We start from the raw sequence: 18,804 nt of genomic DNA on the forward strand, positions 1-18,804 counted from the left end.
TCGTTTTTAGAATAAGAATATTTACATAATCCTTCCTTATCTTGTGAAAATTTCATTGCCAACGTTGGTTATAAGTATATTTTGCCTCCATTAATGCTTGAAGCTAATTATATTTCCTAACTTTGTAAAACTTAGTTTGGTTTTATCATGATTAGCCTTTAACCTTTTTTACTTACGTTACGTAATTAGTATGTAATAGAAATATTAGCGGCCTCATGCTTTAACATTTTCTATAAGAAAATTGATATTAAATTAATAGGATCGTGAAATGATATTTAGAAGTTTCAAACGTGTGATGTCGTCTAGGTGATCCATAGTTTTAGTCTACTAATATACTGTGATTTACATCCGAAAATTATGATAAAATATAATATACGATGAAGATAGAATATTAGGAATTATTATCGCCACATGCTAATGCTATATAGACATGAGCCCATGCTTCATTTTTTGGCCTTGTCTTGCCAGTATTGGGGCAAATTAATGTGACATCCGGAAATTCGTAATAATATATATGTGACGTTAGAAGTTTTTCATGTTCGAAAATGATACTTAAATAATAAAGCTAAGTATTATTTAGCTTAGTATTTGTGCGGACGCGTAGAAATTGTTGTTGGACCGTAAATTGTGAGGCGCGAATTCAGGAACGTAATCGTTCTGAGCTCGACGTGTTTAAAATTTTAAACGTTGTTGTGTACATTAATAGTAGTGTGGTATTAATTAATTTACCGTTGTCTTGGTAATTAGTGGGTAATTTTATTGGTTAATTTTTGTTTAAGTAGTGTTAACCATTTTTTAAAAATATTTCTAATTGGTGTTATAAAAGGAAGGGGGGAGATATTCTGTTTTCTTCTTAATTCCTCACCAAAATATCTCTTCAGACCCTCATTCCACGTGGCCTATGAAGGATGAAGAGGGACGAACAGCATTGGTGCCAAAAGTTGTGTACGGAGCTCACTTTGGTGCTAAAAGTTTCATTTGGATCATTTAAATGCCAAAAATTTTGAAAAATGATCACTTAAGTGCCACTTCGCCGGAAATCCAACGTGGCATTTTTTTATTAATTTCTCAAGCTGATGTGGCATTTCTTTTCTTTTTTTTTCCTTTTCTTTCTTTTTTCCTTTCTTTTCTTTTTTTTCTTTTCTTTCTTCTTATTTCCGATGGCCGGCCTCGCCGGGCGTCGCCTTCCTCCGGGCGAGGGCCGGCGAGGCCGCCGTGGCCTCGGCGAGGGCTGGCCTCGCCGGATCTGGTGAGGCGAGCCCTCGCCGGGGCTCGCCTGGGCAGGGTGAGCCCCGGCGAGGGTTCGCCTTGCCAGATCCGATGAGGCCGGCCCTCGCCCAGAGGAAGGCGACGCCTCGGCAAGGCCGTCGTGGCCTCGGCGAGGGCTTGCCTCGCCAGAGCCGGCGAGGCCACGACTGCCTCGCCGGCCCTTGCCCGGAGGAAGGCGAGGGCCGGCGAGGCCGGCCATGGCCAGTGGCTGGCCTCCGGCCACCGGCCATGGTAGAAGAAAAAGAAAAGAAAAAAGAAAAGAAAGAAAAAAATCAGAAAAAAATATTTAAAAAATTGAATTATACACATGAAAATGTCATGTATCATTAAAATTTAAATATAAAAGCCACGTATTAAATTTGGTCGGAATTTCTCGCCGTTGGCACTTAAGTAATCGTTTTTTCTCCGATTTTGGCACTTAAGTGATCGCCGGCGTAAACTTTTGGCACTTAAGTGATCCAAATGAAATTTTTGGCACCAAAGTGAGCTCCGTACACAACTTTTGGCACTAATGCTATTCTTCCCCCGAAGGATGAAACATGCCACTTGTCCTCTTAAGCCAAGCTTCTGTTATAGTTAGACACCTAGCCTAAGCAATCATTTTCCTTGGCCACTACTCCTTCCGATTAAGCTCTTGATTTCTTACACCTGGCCGTGATGGAAAAAGAAGGTGTCACCTGTGAGTGCAATATATTTATCCGCCTCAACGTCTACTCCTCTGTCTCATTTTATCTAGGTAAACACTGAAGAAATTTTTTTACCTCAAACCGTAACTCCCTTCTTCACTTTCTACTTTCACCATCACCCGATCCAAAAATCTATAGGAGAGCTTTAACTTTTGGGTGTTCAAATTCTGCACAAGATAAGTGAAGACTCTAGAGTTATGCTAGTTAAATCTACTTGACACTTTTTAACTTGGTTGCTTGATAAATGCTATTCTGATGTGTGATAATAGTGAAGATATGGTGATGGTTGGATCTGCTTTGCTAGTTATGTACATGTTCAAATGGATGTGATTTGTTTTCTTATAGTGTGTTGAAAATGGGCAAATGCAATGGTTAAATCTGAACGTGTAAATCTTTGAGGTGATTGTGGAAATTGCCTTGGTAGTTTTATGTATGTTTAAAAGGGTAGAAAATCGTTTTACTCAAAGTGAAGTATATTAGGTTAGTGTAAATGATGATTCTGTTTACTTCTGAAATGAACAAATTTTAAACTCAAATTCTGATTCTGTTTACTTTTGAGTTGAACAGATTTTAAACTTGACTTCTGATTCTGTTTATTTATGAGCTACGCAGATTTTAACCTCAAATTCTGGTTCTGTTTACTTTTAAAATTGCTCATACTTACTGCTCAAACTTTATTTTTAAAACTGCTCATATTTTCCTTTTAAAACTGCTTAGACTTTACTTTTAAAACTGTTCAAACTTTGCTGCTAAGAATTTACTTTTAAAACTACTTAGACTTTACGGTCAGAATCTAGACATGTCTATTTTAAAAAATGACCAGAACTTACTTTCAAAGTCTGAATGTACTTATTTATGAACCCGAGTAGACTTTATTTTCAAAATCTGGATATGTGTACTTTCCGAACTTGAGTAGACTTTAGCCTTTTTGAGTTTGAATCCATATTACTTTTTGAACTTGAGTAGACTTTAGCCTTTTGATGCATTTCATTGCTTTAAATAACATGTGATGTATAGAAGGTGAGTATATGCATGCAAATGCTTGGTTGTCATGGCTTGCATGAGAATGATATAAATTTCGTCACCCATAAAAAATTCAACGGTGACGATGCCTCGTGTGTCGGGATGCCTCGAGAGTCAAGATGCCCCGTTGGTCGAAATGCCCCGAAGGGTGTATCGGGATGCCTCGGAGTTGGGATGCCCCGTTGGTCGAGATGCCCCGAGAGTGTTCGAGAGGATGAAGTAATGAACCTAACGCTTGAGCATGAATGTTTTACATCATATGCTTGCGTTTGTGTGAAAGTATTTTGAAATGTTGAATTGCTCATATTTTGTGGCACATCCAGTCGGAAAAGGTATAACATACATTCGAGTTCTATGTGTACGGTTTGTTATGTATGCATGTGGTTTATGCCAGGTGAAGTGGTAAGCTGACTTTCCCAACTTAAAACTAGAGATTTCATTTACTGGACCTCGGCTCATCCCATTATTTTTCAAACTTGTAGGATGGATGTTCCTCAGCCTCTACGTTTTGGAGTTCCCGTATATCATAAAGCTGTTTATGAAAATGTGTTTGTGACTGAGTTTGAAGCAGTTTATACCAAGTGTAGCTCTACTATTTGGGTTGACGTGGATTTGGCAGAATGGGTTCCTTATCTGTTTGTTGCTTGGTATTTTAACTTGATGGCGAGTTAGTTGGCCCATTGAGGAGCTTTGACCTAGATGATGATGGTTCTGCACCGGAGGGTGAAGTTATCAATCCGTGATGTCATCAGACATTAGTCCAGGCAGACTTTCGGAGTAGAATCTAGTATGGAGATAGGCAACCTTGACCTACCTAGATTTTTGTTTTTTGTACTTACATGATGTTTTGTCTGGAAATGTAAATCTGATCAGTGTTATTAATAAGAAGCAAAAGTATTTTGACTAAACTTGTGTGATAATCATATTTAAAACCTGTTCAGACTTTGACTTCCGTTGGCCAAATTATTAATAATATTAAAAAACACGTGTCATACGTGACGTTCTGGGGCGTCACAGCTAATATCCTTAAAATTTTCAACTTTAAGTCAAATTCCAATTTTTGCCTCGAACTTTTGTTTGTTTAAAAAAAAATCTTCAACTTTCACTCTAATCCAAAATCTGTCCACATGTCCAAAAATCGCCACTGATTTTTTTTGTCAAAATAATTATCATTAGGAGGTTGTTGTTGTTTCATACGAACGTGAGAGTGTTAACGAAGACACGAGTTCTGATAATAGATCTCTAACTGACCCTGACGTGGATAATTTTGAAAAAAGCAATTGTGATTTTTGAATGTGTGGACAGATTTGGGAGTAACCAAAAAAAAAAAGTTCAAGACAGACTTGAGATTGTACCTAAAAGTTAGTTCACACCAATGCACACGACTTTTGCACCATACCTTGCGAAGTATCAACGGGAATAACTTTGGCTCAAGACCTGACGAATAGACACAACTTTTGCCCTAGAATTACCAATGGAATTAACTTTTGCTCCAAACCTTTCGAAATACCAATGGATACAATCCAAACCTTGCGAAATGCCACAACTTTTTCTCCAACTGCAGGTACCAAAGAACACAATTTTTGCTCCAAACCTTGCTAAGTATTAATGGACAGAACTTTTGCATCATACTTTGCAAAGTATCAACGGACACAATGTTTGCATCAAACTTTGTAAAGCGCCAACGAACACAACTTTGCTCTCAATCTTGCGAAGCATGAAACTATAGTATCGTCAAATATGAAAGTTTTTAGTTTCAAGTGAAAGGAATAATTCTATGTAATAGCAATAAACACGTCATGGATCGATCAATCGGCCGCCGAAACCATTGCCATTGCCATTGCCGAACTTTCTATCAATCCTCCCATGTCAACGCCATGAGATTATCACCTTATTACGTTGGGCAAGAAATCGCTTCCGACTCCATGTTTCCTCGTTCTTGGAGATGGAGAGGGGCCATCGTAGAGTGCAATGACACGATCGTTGGTCTTTGTATGTGTTTGTACCGACGGAGCACTGACAGAGAACCCCAGTAGAGAAGAGAAGGACAAGGATAACGAACCAAGATCGATAGAAATAGAATAGGTGAGGGGGCAGAGAGTAGGAAAGGATAGGTTAAAAGCTGACCGGTCGAAGGAAAGCGCAGAGGGGGAAGGCTCATCCGATTCCTCCGTACGCACGTGACATTGACATGCCTATGACACCCCGCAGAAGAAAAAGTTCCCCCCCATCCTTGCAGATCCTTGCATTGCAACGTCTAATCACCACCAAGCTGCTACTCCATAGCCATTGCTCTCTGCTCTCTCTCTCTTAAGATCTGTATCTAGTTTCGTTTCCAACACTGTCCTTCTCTGTCCCTCTTTAACACATTCGTACCCCCTCCAAACTCTGCTCTTCCTCTCTGCGTCGTCTTCAGGACTAGGAGGGAGGGGCTTTCCACTGCTAGTCGTCGTAGCTCGACTGTTTTCTCTTTTTACCTTATTCCTTTCCCGGTCATTGAACCCTCACCACTAGCTACCTATTCCGAGCCTAGGGTTTTGTAACATGTGGCTAGCTAGTCATGAACATGAACCGCGAGACATGCTAACCCCTTTTTGTTGTTCTTTTTTGGATTGATTTGCCGGGCAAGAGAGGAGCTATTTGATCTTGCTCTCTTTGGTTGTGGTGGTCGTGGAAGCCCAAGCTTTGAAGCAATATGGCATGTTTTTGCGAACGGGTCGATAATATCCCGTTATGTTAGTTCACATCACATGCGAATAATTGCCTTGTCATGCGCAAGCGAGTGAGAGCAGCGGAAGTCGATTAGGTCCACAATGTTTTGTGCATATATAGCTTGAATGAATTCATGAATGAGCGCATGTGCCGTGTTATGATGTATTGTCGTATTTGCACAAGACAGTTCAATGTCCGTATGTACGTTCGGGGTGTGCAAAAGAATCGGGAACCACCTGAACAGCTAGGGATCGCCCGGAACCGGTCCGTTTCCCAGTTCCAGACATGAAACCGCCCGTCCGCGTATCCGAACCGGACCGGTAATATAATAATAAATATAATATATAATATATATTTAATATTTTTAAAAAGAGAAAAATCATAAATCCTTAAATTAAACCTAACTCACTTGATGTTCATAGTCTCATATTGAGCCGAGAAACACCTTCTTTTGCTTTTATCTCACGCTCACTCTCACTCTCTCACTCTTCTCGGACGATACTCACCTCACTGTCTTCGACTCTCCATCTCCGTCTCTGTCTCCGTCTTTCCATCTTCGTTCTTGGCTAGTGGAACCGGTTCCCGGGTGGATCCATGGAACCAACGAGCGGTTTCTGATTCTAATTTTTCGGAACCGGTCCTTAGCGGGCGATTTCCGGTTCTAGGGTGGGAATCGCCCACCCAGACCGCCCACCCGGATCATGCTCACCTCCAATGTAGGTAGTGTTTAGTAGCTTTTATCTCGGCGAGAATGAATCTCTTTAAGAAGAAATTTCTCGTGGCGAAGACCGGTTACTACTACTATTGCGATTTCCCATATGCTTTTCATGTGACGAAATATTAGTCTATTCGTGAAAGCCAAATCTCTCTTATGATTAGCACCATCAATAACATTCACTTGTAGTTGGGCAGAGGCCACGCAGCTAATTATATATCCTTACAATTATGGGAAGGCGTGCTTGCAGAAATAAACGAGCAAACGGTGACGTCAAAATGAGTCACGGTCGGTCCTGTAACCATCTAGAAAACAAGAAAAGCACACATCGAACCCATGGAAAGTTGGCGATACCATCAACCCCAAAATAATAACGAAGCATCAGCCCCATGCATTTCAACCTTTAGCTTACAATACCGATGACTTTATTCATGTCCGCACCTCTCTATGCCCTAAAACTGCATACAGGACACTATCAGTAAAACACTGTGATTAGGACTGATGATATAGCTCTTAATTTGCTCCTTTGTGTTCGCTACATAATTGGTGTGTTAATCCTGCTGAAAGTAATTACGTTGTCACCAAGAAACTAGCTTAGCTACTACTGGCTGGGCTAAACGGATGGTGCAACATTTTCAGGGTCGCGGACTTCGAAGAAGGATCGGTTCTTGACGACGATGTCGTACATGTGGAGGGTCTTGAGGTTGGCGAAGTCCCTGGGGAGAGAGATCAAGTGAGCCGACCGGTCGGACTTGTGGAATTGGATCAGGTCGGGCTTCGCGGTGGCCGCGTTGTGGTAGCGGGTCCAGCCGAGCTCGCCCAGCCGCTGCTCGAGCTCCGCGTGGGACCTGATCACGTGGTTGGCGGGGACGTAGACCAGGACCCTGGGCCGGGCGCCGGGGGCGGTCGCGGTGCCCGGGTGGTGCGGCTCCCTCCGCTCGAAGGATTCCCGCGTCGGGTTCGGGATCAGCCGAGCCACGCCGTTCTTGTTGAAGAGCCACACTCCGGACATCCGGCGTTCTACAGAGAGAGAGAGAGAGGGAGGGAGAGAGTACTGTTGATATGAGAAGGAGAGAAGGACAACGCGTTTGAAGTGGGCAGAAGACCGTGGACTGTGGAGATTATTGATTTTGTCTGTTTATATAGCTAGCGAAGCTTTGAAATATTTGTTAAATCGTACTAAGGGTAAGGTTGTCAGAGATTGTTTTCAACTGGTAATGAGAGTAGAGACGACGATCTGCATACCCCGAGAATCATCCTTAAACCTGAGGTAACAGTGAGATCTAATTAAAAGTTGAGAGACACACCTAGTAGGACTTGGGGCAATGTCTCGTTGGGATTTGTACACGGAGGAAGCTAGCAGCAGTGCTCATATGCCGAAGAGGGTTCGAAGAGACGCAAACCATACTTAGATTTGCTGTAATGGATGTACTCAATCCGTACATGGACTTTAGTTGTCGAAATAACACGCGACCCTATTTTCTCTGTTTAGATTGGAGACTGGTCCGCGGATTTATCATTGAATCTCAATTATAGGCACTTAATAATCTACAGCAAAGCCGTCTTAGCTCAGCCGGTAGAGCGCATGGCTTTTAACCATGTGGTCGTGGGTTCGATTCCCACAGACGGCGGGATAATCAAATTCTTAATTGTTTTGAGTCTTTTTTTTTTGTTTTTTGTTTTACTTTCCGACGTGGCATTTTGCTCACGTGGCGATTGGGACCAAGAACCCCTCTCTCCTCTTCTCCTCTTCCAACCAATTGCATCGTAGGCCCACGAAATCCACAGTACGGGCCCACCATCCCATTCTACCTTCCCCTCGGTCCACCGAACTCTACAGCGGAGCGAGTACCTCGTTAAAACCCAGTCGCGGGAGTCGGGGACGCCAATTCCCGAAACGGCAAAGTGCGGAAAAAAGCATGAGGTTTCTTCAAATGCGTATATCGCGGACGTCCAGCGCCTGACCAATCGCAGGGAAGAACGACGATCGCGCTCTGCGTTTCTCTCGCCGGAGCTCCCTTTTTCTCCTTCGTCCCTCGTCTCGTTCGCCTCATCACGTTCCGAGGTACTCATCCTGCTCGATTCTTCTCGTTCTCGTTCCATTTCCGTCGCTCCCCGTTCTCTTCGGGGCAGCGGCGCGCGCGACGCCGATCCGTTTGCGCTTCGGCGTAGCGTCTGGCCCGTGGGTTTAGGGTTTCGCGGCTCGCTTGGCCTGGCGAGCACCTGTGTATGCCTCCAAGCGACGAGGCGAGATAGGTTGCGTTCGATGGATTTTTGTTGTAGATTGTGTTTGAGTCACGTGCGCCGCCGTTTGATTCTCTAAAGAAGGAAAGGAAGTAATTTTGTTCGTTTTCCTTACGTAAGGCTGACTCGTGGTGGCGTTCGGTTTGCCTCCCGATGAATTGTGGGAAAGCATTTGCCCCACCATGGTGGCTGTGCATGTTTCCTTGTTAAGGTGGCCCGATTTTTGTCCTTTGTTGTCCTGGTGTTGTTGCTCGAAGGATTTCGTTAGGAGTTTAGTCTGTGCATTATCAGGGTAATCAGTGACGGGAAAATGGAATGACCAATCAATTTGATTTGTTTCTGTCATAGATCATCATAGCTAAAATGTTTGCTTTGGGCAAACTCACAGGCAAATCCTCAGCAGATGACTGTCTCGCTGTCTTCTCTTAGTTGTTGTGTCGTATCTGTTTGAAATCATTTCGAGAAGTTTAGAAATGAGTGGCCTGTTTTCTTAGACGATGCTCATCTTGATTTTGTCTTTTCATTTTCTCTTTCATGTGTAGGAACGAAAATGTCCCGCAGAGAAGACAAAGGAACAAGAAAAAGGAGGTCTGAGCTGGAGGAGTATGAAGATCGATATTATCAAGAATTGAAAGGACGTTCGATTAGGATTAATGTTTCTGATTCTCTTTATAAGTGCCCTTTCTGCAGAAGTGCACAAAGGCGTGACTATTGTTATGAAGATCTTTTAAAGCACGCCTCGCGCATTTCTAAGGACTCGAAGGGGATTAGTACAAAGGAGATTGGCAAGCACTTGGCGTTGGAGAGATACCTTAGAAAGCACTTCTCTAGGAAAGTTAATGCCGAAGATTCCACCAACATAGGACTGTCTTCGGCTAAGAACGATCAGCAGTTGAGACTCTCTTCGGCTAAGAACGATCAGCAGTTAAGACTCTCTTCAGCTAAGAACGATCAGCAGTTTGTCTGGCCCTGGATGGGTGTAATTGCGAACATTAAGACTGAAGTTAAGGATGGAAGATTTGTTGGAGAGAGTGGTACCAAACTCAGGGAGGAGTTGGAAAAGAAAGGATTCAACCCTGTGAGGGTGCAGCCCTTGTGGAACTACCAGGGTCATTCGGGACTAGCAGTTGTTGAGTTTAATAAGGACTGGGTGGGCTTCTGTAATGCGATAGCTTTTGAGAAAAGTTATGAGACTGAGCGCCGTGGGAGGAGGGACTTTTATGTCTCTAAGGACAGGGGAGACAAGCCGTTTGGTTGGTTGGCATATGATGATGATTACTATTCAAAAGGCATACTGGGAGACCACCTTAGAAAGAAAGGGCACTTGCGAACTTTGTCTGATAAAGAGGCTGAAGAACAACGCAAACGGTCAATGCTTGTTGCTGACTTACAGAAGACGTTGGAGATCAAGAGTTCGCGACTTCTAGAGATGGAGAGCAAGTACAATGAAACAAAGCATTCTCTCGACAATTTAGTGACACAAAAGGATGAAATGCTGAGGGCTCATAATGAAGGTATAATGTATTTTTTGGGAAATGAGTACTAGCAAAGAATTGTCTAATGAACTGACTCTTTCTTTTCCTTTTTGCTAGAAATAAAAAAGATGCAGCAGAATGCCCGGAATAATCTTGAGAAGATATACCTGGAGCATGACAACGTGACGCTGCATTTGCAAGCTCAAAAACGCAAGCTTCAGCAGCGGGAACAAGAGTTGGAATTGCGAGAGTTTCAAAATGAAGGCAAGAGGGCAAAGCTTAGACATGATAGGGAAATGGTATGAAGTGTCATCTATATGTTCTTTATCCATCTTCAGCTTGAGCATAGACTTCAGAAATGGTCAGTGCAGTTGATATATGACCAAAAATATCATGTAACAAGATCTCATTATGTCTAAACATCAAATAACAATTGAAGAAGTTACCTCCATTATAAGCATTCCTTTTGTGTATCAAATGAGAAACTGAATGCTTCGAAATATATAGAAAGTACTTGTAATTGACTAGATTGGTAAGGGAAGTGGGAAATAAACCATCAAAGGCTCTCATAACCTGTGATGTCTATAAAAAGAAACCAGGAAATAAAAAAGAACAAAAGAACAAAAGAAAACACAACCAACCCCACTAAAAGGAATGGAGAAGTAAATCTTTTAGCGCTGCCACAGAAGAACTCAAGTTAAACTGGTTTCAGGTTGAAAGGGCATTTTTGGAGCAGCAGAAGGTGGACAATAATTTCATGAGGCTGGCAGAAGATCAGAAGGTGCTTGCTTGCTTGCCTTCTTTCTTTCTGTATTTTTTTTTTTTTACTTTTGACTGCTTAAGCAATAGCTAGACCTGTATTGGCTCAATAGTTTCTAAACTTCTGCGTTGCTATTAATGGCAGAGCGAAAAGGAGAAACTTCACAGGAAAATTTTTGAGCTTGAAAGAAAACTCGATGATAAACAATCGTTGGAATTGGAGATTGAGCGCATGAGAGGCGCTCTGCAAGTTATGAAACACATGGAGGATGATGAAGACGTGGACCTCAAACAGAAGATGAAGGAGATTGAGGAAAGCTTAAAGGAAAAGGAAGAAGAGATGGAGTTCAATGAAGAACTTAGTCAAACGCTCATTGTTAAGGAGCGGAAGACCAATGACGAATTGCAGGATGCTCGCAAGGAGCTGATTAAAGTAATTACTTTATTTCCTTATCCGTAATTCAGGCATGTATGGTGTGCATTGAACGATGATGGATCTTTATCATGGACCTTTTTGTGTGTGCATTTGTTTTCACTTCGAGGCATAACTTACTGCGCTGGACATGTAAACAGTTCGAAAGCAAATATAATACACATCGATTTGCCCGTTTCCAAAAATGTCAACCGTTTGATCTGATAATGAATTTTGAGCTGCCAGAAATGATAATTTCGTTGATCTACAGACATTGAGGAATAATACAAGTCGTGCCATGATTGGGGTCAAAAGGATGGGAGAACTTGACAGCAAGCCGTTCCTCATAGCAGCAAAAAGAAAATTTGCCGCGGAAGAAGCAAATGAAAAGGCCATTATGCTCTGTTCTAAGTGGGAAGACCATCTCAGAGATCCTGAATGGTACCCCTTTAAGGGCATAACAGATGGAGAGCATCGCAAGGTACACTTTGCGCCCAACTAATGTTGCCAGCATTTCTCTTACATAACATTGTTACCAATATTTAAACCAAGTTTATGTCGATGAACATTCTTCTGCATTCTTGTACATTAATGGACTCTATGCTCTTTACGATGTTTCATTCTAATAGTTAGCTGTTCTTCGGAAGAGTTGGTGCTTTTTTCGAATCAACTTTATTTCACACACCAAGAATGATCTTTTGTCACCCAATAGAAGAGTTGCAATGAATAGGTGCCTCTACTAATTCATGTTTGCATTTCAGTTTGATTAGTTTGATGTCATGGGTTCAAGGCAAGCGCTGTTATTTCACAAATGAAAGTTGGCTGATGCATTTTGTACTGTGTTCCTTGTTAACCCGGACTGATTTTTACGTATTCTAGTGTAGAATCCTTTTCTGTTCATATTGGTGTCTCTCCTAATTCTCAAAGTCTCTTTGTCATTTGGCTCCACAGGAAATTATAGATGAAGAAGATGAAAAGCTAAAAGCCCTTAAGGATGAGTACGGTGATGAGGTCTTCAAGGCAGTATCAAAGGCCATCGAAGAGCTGAATGAGTACAATGGCAGTGGCAGGTACATCGTGCCCGAGCTGTGGCATTTTAGAGAAGGAAGAAAAGCATCTCTTAAAGAGGGAGTTGCTTACCTTCTCAAGCAATGGAAACCCCGGAAGAAGAGAAATTAGAGGTACAAATTTTTCGGTAGCAATAAAGAATGGGTATTCGCAGAGCATCTGCAGCTTGAGTTACATTGAAAGTTGTTCACCTATGGCGTACATAAGTTCATAAAGATGTTGTAGCGGTGCGATATTTTTTACTATTACTTTCCTTCCCCCCAAATAAAGCTGGACACTCTTTTGGAGTATTAATGAATCAATGATCGATAGTGTACGTGCCTGTTTAACAAAATGTTTGGCTTGCTAAGCCTGCGTGTTCTGCAAGCACAGACACTTGTATGGGCATTGTTATGAACATGCATTCCATTTTAACGGTGCTTTTGCTGGATGCAGACTCTTAAGGTACTCAGGTGGGGAGTTTGGCATCTTCATCATCCTACTTGTTGCGGAAACACATCTCATGATGCAGTTGTTGAGTACTGATACTTGATTTCTAAAGCTGACTGGAGGTAGATTCTAGGAGTAGAATTAGGCCATTTGAAGTAGACGTACTTGCCGTTCCCTTCAATTAGACTAAAAGGGGAAAAAACAATCTTCCCTTTGACTTTATGAGGTGTATTTACAATTTGATTCCTCTCTATCAATGACTATCATAGCTGCATCGTTTGCTATGTGCAAACCCACAAGCAAATTCTCTGCGGATGATGGTATGGCTGTGTTCTCTTAGTTTTTGTGTCATATCTGGTCGTAATGATCTCAATAAGTTGTTTAGGAACGAGTGGCTTCTGGCTATGGTTTTTCAGATAATGCTCATCTTGCTACATTGGAAGGTGTGGGATTGTGAATACTGAGTGCGGCCTGCGTAGCTCTGCTTGGGAATCCTAAAAATCCTATTTTTCTTTGGTTGTCGTGTTTCTAAAATTATATGGAGTTTCGTCTTGGCCGATAAATTTCGCAATCCACTAAAAGCCGTAAAGGAATTTCCTCATGTCTTGTAGTGTGACATGGGCACACTATCAGGATGGCCAGAAATCATGCTATCAAGAATGGTGGGAAGACAGACTTAACGGGAACTAGCAACAAGAGCATTCGACGATACTGCACCGAACACGTTGATGCGTGGGATGCTGGTTGTGCTGTGCCGAAGACGAGGCACAATAAATGGTTTCCTTCTCTTGAAGAAGTTGGAGCAAAATCAACCGGGATGCATCTTGCAAGAATAATATAAGACTCGAACTACCATGTGTGTTTGTTGGTGTTGTGGTAGAAATATATGCAATGTTTCTGAGCCAAGTGTGTTTTTCATTTTATACCAGCAAATGTGTTTTTTCATTTTACCATCTACTCTTTTTTTTTATTTTTACGCGGGTATCGATTTCCTAAATTCTTATTCATAAAAAGTGTTGAGATATGAGGATCGACGTGTTGAAACGAACGACAGCGTGCGTATATGAGGGTCTGAGCTAAAATTTAGAGATCACATTAAATAAATTAGAAGTTCAAAAACTACGTTGCATATTGAATTAAAGTTTGAAAATTATTTGTGTCATTATTCTTTGATTAGGCGAATGAAAGCTGGATTCGGTTGGTTCGCCAAACTAAATTGACCGCGGGGGAAAAAAAAGGGATAAGGACGAGGGAAATAGTGGGGGAAAGGTGAAAGAGAGTACGGAGTTGAGGCCGAGGGGGCATCCAATGTGGGAATCCGAAGGCGTTTTGTCCCCTTTTGAACGGGGAAAAAAGGAAGAGGATGCGGAAGAAAATTGGACACTTTCACATGTGAAGAAAAGCATTTAGGAGGGACCCGACCCCACAACCCATGTGCTAACTTTGGGTTCCCTCTCGTCGATGTCTTTGGTCCTTCTCCCGATGTGACCCTGTTGGAATTTCTTTGATTGAAATGTAATTATAACAGCAATAATTCTCGAAGAAATAATTTTTACAATCCCCATCCTTTTATTTCTCCATATCCTTCCTGTACTCTGAATTTCTTAAGGCCAAGTATCTTTTCCATATTCCAGCCTCATTCTGTTTTCTATCGAAATACTACATGCAGATATGCAATGTAGTATCCAAGAACGCTCCTAGTAAATTCTACACACGCAAAAACCTCAAACAGAAAATAATCTCGCCTTGCTGATAAGTTGCCCCTATTCGACATCTACGTTCAACGAGACCTTCAAGTGTGTGTTGCGGGGTATTGGCAGATGAACAGATACGTGGCGGGACAGACATCATTGCATAAGACTCCAAAAGATAGAAAAGAGCACTAAAAGGACAGTGGTGGTGGAGGAGGACGAGGCAAACCAAATTGCATTCCAAATTCAACTATAGATTTGAGTACATTACACTTGCTGGTTACATAATGTAGATAAAGATATATATAACCTATCACATATATTATATGAATTATAAATACATATACTCAAACTTGCTCGAGCATTACTGCTACTGGTCTACTGGTAGAACTTAGGTGCCATAAAGGCTGCGGGCTGCATGCAGCCGCCTCGTCAGCCTTGAGGCTCTCTTCTAACTTTCACTACCAAACAATCCCCCCACTCGCTCAGCGATTCAGCCCCCCCCCAAATTTTTTTTGAAAAAGCAGAAACCAAAAAAGACCCACCAATCAAAAAGTCAAAAAAGGAGTCTACTGACCGTCTGTTCACTTTTACATTCCCCAACACCTTTTTCGAGTTAAACAGAAAAACAAAGAAAAATGGGAACAGGGCATCTTCTGAACGAGAGTGTGAAAATGGCGCCATCCTTGGGGGTGGGGGCCCAACCGGTGAACTCTCAGACCCTGAAGTTCTTGCCGGTGAAGGTCTGACCGAACTGCCAGCCGGCGGGGACGATGTTCCAGGAGGTGGAGGAGCGCCGGTCGCTGGCGGTGACGCGGAAGGAGAGCGACTGACCGACCAGCACGCCGTTGGACTGCCAGTTCTGGCCCCAGTTGCGGCTCATGCTCATCCACCCGGTCCTCGTCCCCTTCACGCTCACCCGCACGATGTCCCCGGCCCCCGCCACGTTCGAGATCAGCACCAGGTTGAAGTAACGGAACCCGTTGATGGTGAACCTGATCCCGCCTCGCTTCCGGCACGGCACCCTGCGCAATTCACGTCCAAGACAGCAAGGGCATGTCAGTCATTTGCTGGAGCCAGCTTTTTCTCACTAGTCCACGAATCAAGCAACTCGTTTTCACACAAAACCCTGGCACGATCACAGTGCCTGTCGTTGACTGTACGGTCAAACCACACTGCCATGCATTATGGGTCTTCGTATAAGTCCAATTTACTCGTTTGAACTTTGATGCCTCCGATACTAAAAAAGGGGGTCTTTCTCTTTTGAGGCAGAAGGTTCGAGTTTTGAATATTCAACAGAGAAAAAGTTGCAAATATAATAAGAGTCTGTTTGGTATGGAGCTATGCTCTGTCATATGAAAACACGGGCTTAGCTTACGGCCATTTACTAAATTGAAGGGACAAAAGGAGCAAGAACAAAAACACCGAAAGAGACACGACCAAAAGGGGAGGGGTCCCAAAAGAAGGCATTGGATTGGATGTCCATCGGCACAAATGACCGCAGAACATACCAAACCGTCTCCAACATGCCTCCCCAGAAAACAAAAGACCGATCTCCAACTAACTAACTGCATGTCTCAAACGGAACGGAGCGTTAGTTCGGTAGAGGAGGTGGTAAATAAGGGGGAAGGATGAGGGTCACTTTGGTGAACTGAACTGACTGAGGATGGGAACCTCCGCCGACGGTTTGACAACGAAGAGCATTAAAGGCACGCGCCAGAATCCAACCAACATACATACAGCACAAACCAATCACCTTCCCCATAGAAAAAACCGCTTAATTAAGTTAATCTAGAGTCGATAGAATTCCCGTTAACCTCGTACACTTTTCAACTGGTTAAATGCTTTGTACCGACAAACCTGCATTATGTCGCTACTCACAAGAGAAGCTTTGAACACGTCTCTTTCTCTCTCTCTCTCTGTGTAAGTAATTACTGACTAACCCCCAACATTAATCTGTCTACAGTTCTCACCATACTCCGAATGCTTGCTTAAACTCTCGGTGGAGCCACATTCTTCAACAAAGGTACAGATCTCATGCTGTTCTAGCAACCCCTTTTCATTTCAAGTGTCACGGGCACGCGATGGTGTGCACAGAGTTCCCCATTAATGATCACAAAGTTCAACGCCTAAGTCCTAGCGTGTCTTGACGCATGCTGGTAAGTACATTTGCAGTAATTGCGCACGCTACTCCTTTGACTAGGCAAATATCGGCATAACGAAAGTCGGACCCGCCGACTGACGACCAAACTGAACCGTAAAACAGAGGATGGGACGGAATCTCACCGGCGGTAAGAGACGGGGACGATGCCGGCGCGGTACTCGGCGATCTTGAGGAACATGGGCATGGCGAGGTCGAAGTGGGGGCGGGGAGGGTTGCACCACCCGCCGTTGTCGTTGGGGAGGGCGTAGTTCGGGGGGCAGAAGTTGGTGGCGGTGACGAAGATGGAGGGGCTCCCGGAGTGGCACCACCTGGGGTCGTCCGAGCACTTAATCTCGAAGCACGCCCCGCAGCTCAGCCCGTTGTTGAACAGCGCCGTGCTCAGCGCCGCCGTGTTCACGCCGTAGCCCTGGCTGTACAAGTTCCCGTACCCGCAGGCCCCGCCTGCAACATTTTCCCACGAGCGAAGTGAACAGGCAGATCTCAAAGCGAAAACGAGAGTAATTTTAACGGGTTTAACATCATCCGCTCCGCTCTGTTCAAACACTGTACTAAACGTCACACATCGAGACGCCAACGTTAGCGGAATCTCCGGAACCGGACCGGACTTCGGTTGAACCGGACGGTCCTGTTCTCGGTCCAATTCCTTTACCGGTTCAATGTGCCAAATTCCGGTTCCGTATGTGTTAATGAGTTTTGAGGAACTCTAATGACCGGCATTGCTCGGGGGCGAACAATGCCGGGGGTGGGTGGGGAGTGGGAGGGGTTACCCATGGTGCCGGAGGCGTCGGAGCCGCCGTAGAAGGTGGCGTGGGCGGTCTGCCAGGAGCCGCCGGAGTAGACGCCGGGGATCCTGGCGTGGGCGAGCCACATTAGCGAGAACGAGATGAGGGAAGCCGCGAACACCGCGCTCGCCGGAGCCATTCTCTCTTCCCCTCGCTTCAAGCGCAGTAGAGAGAGAAAGAGAGACACTAGAGAGAGAGAGAGAGAGAGAGACAGTGCGTGTGCGTGTGTGCGTGTATGGAGTGAAGTGTGCGAAGGTGAAGAGAGGGTGGGGCTACTACTTATGGAGATGGTCTGTGTTTGGGCGGGGGGGCCGCAGTTTGCTCGGAATTTACGGAACTGCCCTTGTCTCCTCCCCTTCCCTATCTCCACTAGGGTTCTCTTTTTCTTCTCTTTTCTTTTCTCACTTTTCCCAGGACTGCTCAACATTAGTAGCTGTTTTTGTGTTATTGCCCTGCGCTTATTCGGGACAGAAAGTAATGGGTGATGTATTTACATCAAATGTAAAACCTAATGTCATACATAAGGTTGGTGCACACCGGACTCCAAGTCCTGCTGTGCCACGTTAATCGTGTCCGTGTCCTGTCGTGTCGTAATCAGGATATAACACGAATATAGCCGACGACGACCCGGATCGCGAGTCATTTTTCATATCTTTACATTCGATAGCTTCTATGCCGGCAAAATATGCTTTTTGTTTTACCATCTACTTTTTTACCTTTTTTTTCCGCGCGCGCGCGTATCGTTTTTTCTAAAATTCGTATGCATAAAAAGCCCTTGAAATACGAGTATTGACCATGTTGAAACAAATGACACCGTGCATATATGAGCGTCTGAACAGATCAAGCGAGTCGATCCGGATCACTTTCGAAAATTTCCGGCTTATTATTTGTAATAACTACCACGTTCCAACTCCCCGTAATTCCGTTTTATTAAAAGGAAAACAAAAAAAAGAAAAGGAAAAATCGTAATGCGGGATTCGGGTGGGACCCCCATAGTAAATTTTTATTTATTTATATTTTGGGGGGGTCGAACGGGCCCCGTAGTAAATTGAAAAGCGTCCTTCCTGCTTCCCTTATTGAATGGGGGACCCCGGGTGGTGATTCAGGCCCTCCTGGCAGAGTGCAACGTGTCTTCTCATTCTTTTTTTTTACTGATGGTAATATTAAGGTGTGATTAAATGTTCGAGACTTTTCATCGCTTTGATGTGATCACCGGCCTAGTTACTTTTTAACATTGAGGATGAAAAAATGAAAGAAATGACCTGAATTCAGATTAATAAGGGTGAAAAAAAGAGAGAGGAAAAGAAAAAAAGCTCGAAAGAGTTAGCAGAAGGAAAGAGTGAAGGTAAAAACGGGAATTAAAAAGATGAGGAGC

General features: G+C 43.5%; 3 protein-coding genes and 1 non-coding gene across 5 annotated transcripts; 2 read left to right on the forward strand and 2 right to left on the reverse strand.

The window, feature by feature from the left end:
* Window positions 1–6,763: 6,763 nt before the first annotated feature.
* On the reverse strand, window positions 6,764–7,451 carry LOC115683763 (flowering-promoting factor 1-like protein 2). Its single transcript, XM_030608371.2, has one exon. The coding sequence runs from the start codon at window positions 7,415–7,417 to the stop codon at window positions 7,019–7,021; it is 399 nt and encodes a 132-aa protein (XP_030464231.1). The 5' UTR covers window positions 7,418–7,451; the 3' UTR covers window positions 6,764–7,018.
* Window positions 7,452–7,963: 512 nt separating this feature from the next.
* Window positions 7,964–8,036, forward strand: TRNAK-UUU (transfer RNA lysine (anticodon UUU)). Its single transcript has one exon. It is a non-coding gene; the product is annotated as a tRNA-Lys (tRNA).
* Window positions 8,037–8,299: 263 nt separating this feature from the next.
* LOC115683751 (factor of DNA methylation 4-like) lies at window positions 8,300–13,084 on the forward strand. 2 transcript variants are annotated; one of them, XM_030608351.2, is made up of 8 exons: window positions 8,301–8,470; window positions 9,192–10,163; window positions 10,242–10,423; window positions 10,837–10,905; window positions 11,029–11,316; window positions 11,567–11,776; window positions 12,247–12,476; window positions 12,799–13,084. In XM_030608351.2, exons 2-7 carry the CDS (start codon window positions 9,200–9,202, stop codon window positions 12,472–12,474), a joined length of 1,941 nt encoding a protein of 646 aa, XP_030464211.2. In that variant the 5' UTR covers window positions 8,301–8,470; window positions 9,192–9,199; the 3' UTR covers window positions 12,475–12,476; window positions 12,799–13,084. The 2 variants fall into 2 exon arrangements, with proteins under 2 accessions (XP_056165286.1, XP_030464211.2); XM_056309311.1 differs by lacking the exon at window positions 12,799–13,084 and having other exon boundaries at window positions 8,300–8,470; window positions 12,247–12,487.
* Window positions 13,085–14,692: 1,608 nt separating this feature from the next.
* Window positions 14,693–17,659, reverse strand: LOC115683859 (expansin-A6-like). The gene is made up of 3 exons (XM_030608494.2): window positions 17,415–17,659; window positions 16,770–17,088; window positions 14,693–15,508 (listed from the first exon to the last, which is right to left on the reverse strand). The coding sequence occupies exons 1-3, from the start codon at window positions 17,566–17,568 to the stop codon at window positions 15,199–15,201; spliced, it is 783 nt and encodes a 260-aa protein (XP_030464354.1). The 5' UTR covers window positions 17,569–17,659; the 3' UTR covers window positions 14,693–15,198.
* Between the last annotated feature and the right edge of the window lie 1,145 nt (window positions 17,660–18,804).

Source organism: Syzygium oleosum, unplaced genomic scaffold, assembly GCF_021117445.2.
Source record: "Syzygium oleosum isolate NSW1041296 unplaced genomic scaffold, Sole_v2.1 Sole_v2.03, whole genome shotgun sequence".
In the NCBI taxonomy this organism is placed as follows: domain Eukaryota; kingdom Viridiplantae; phylum Streptophyta; class Magnoliopsida; order Myrtales; family Myrtaceae; genus Syzygium; species Syzygium oleosum.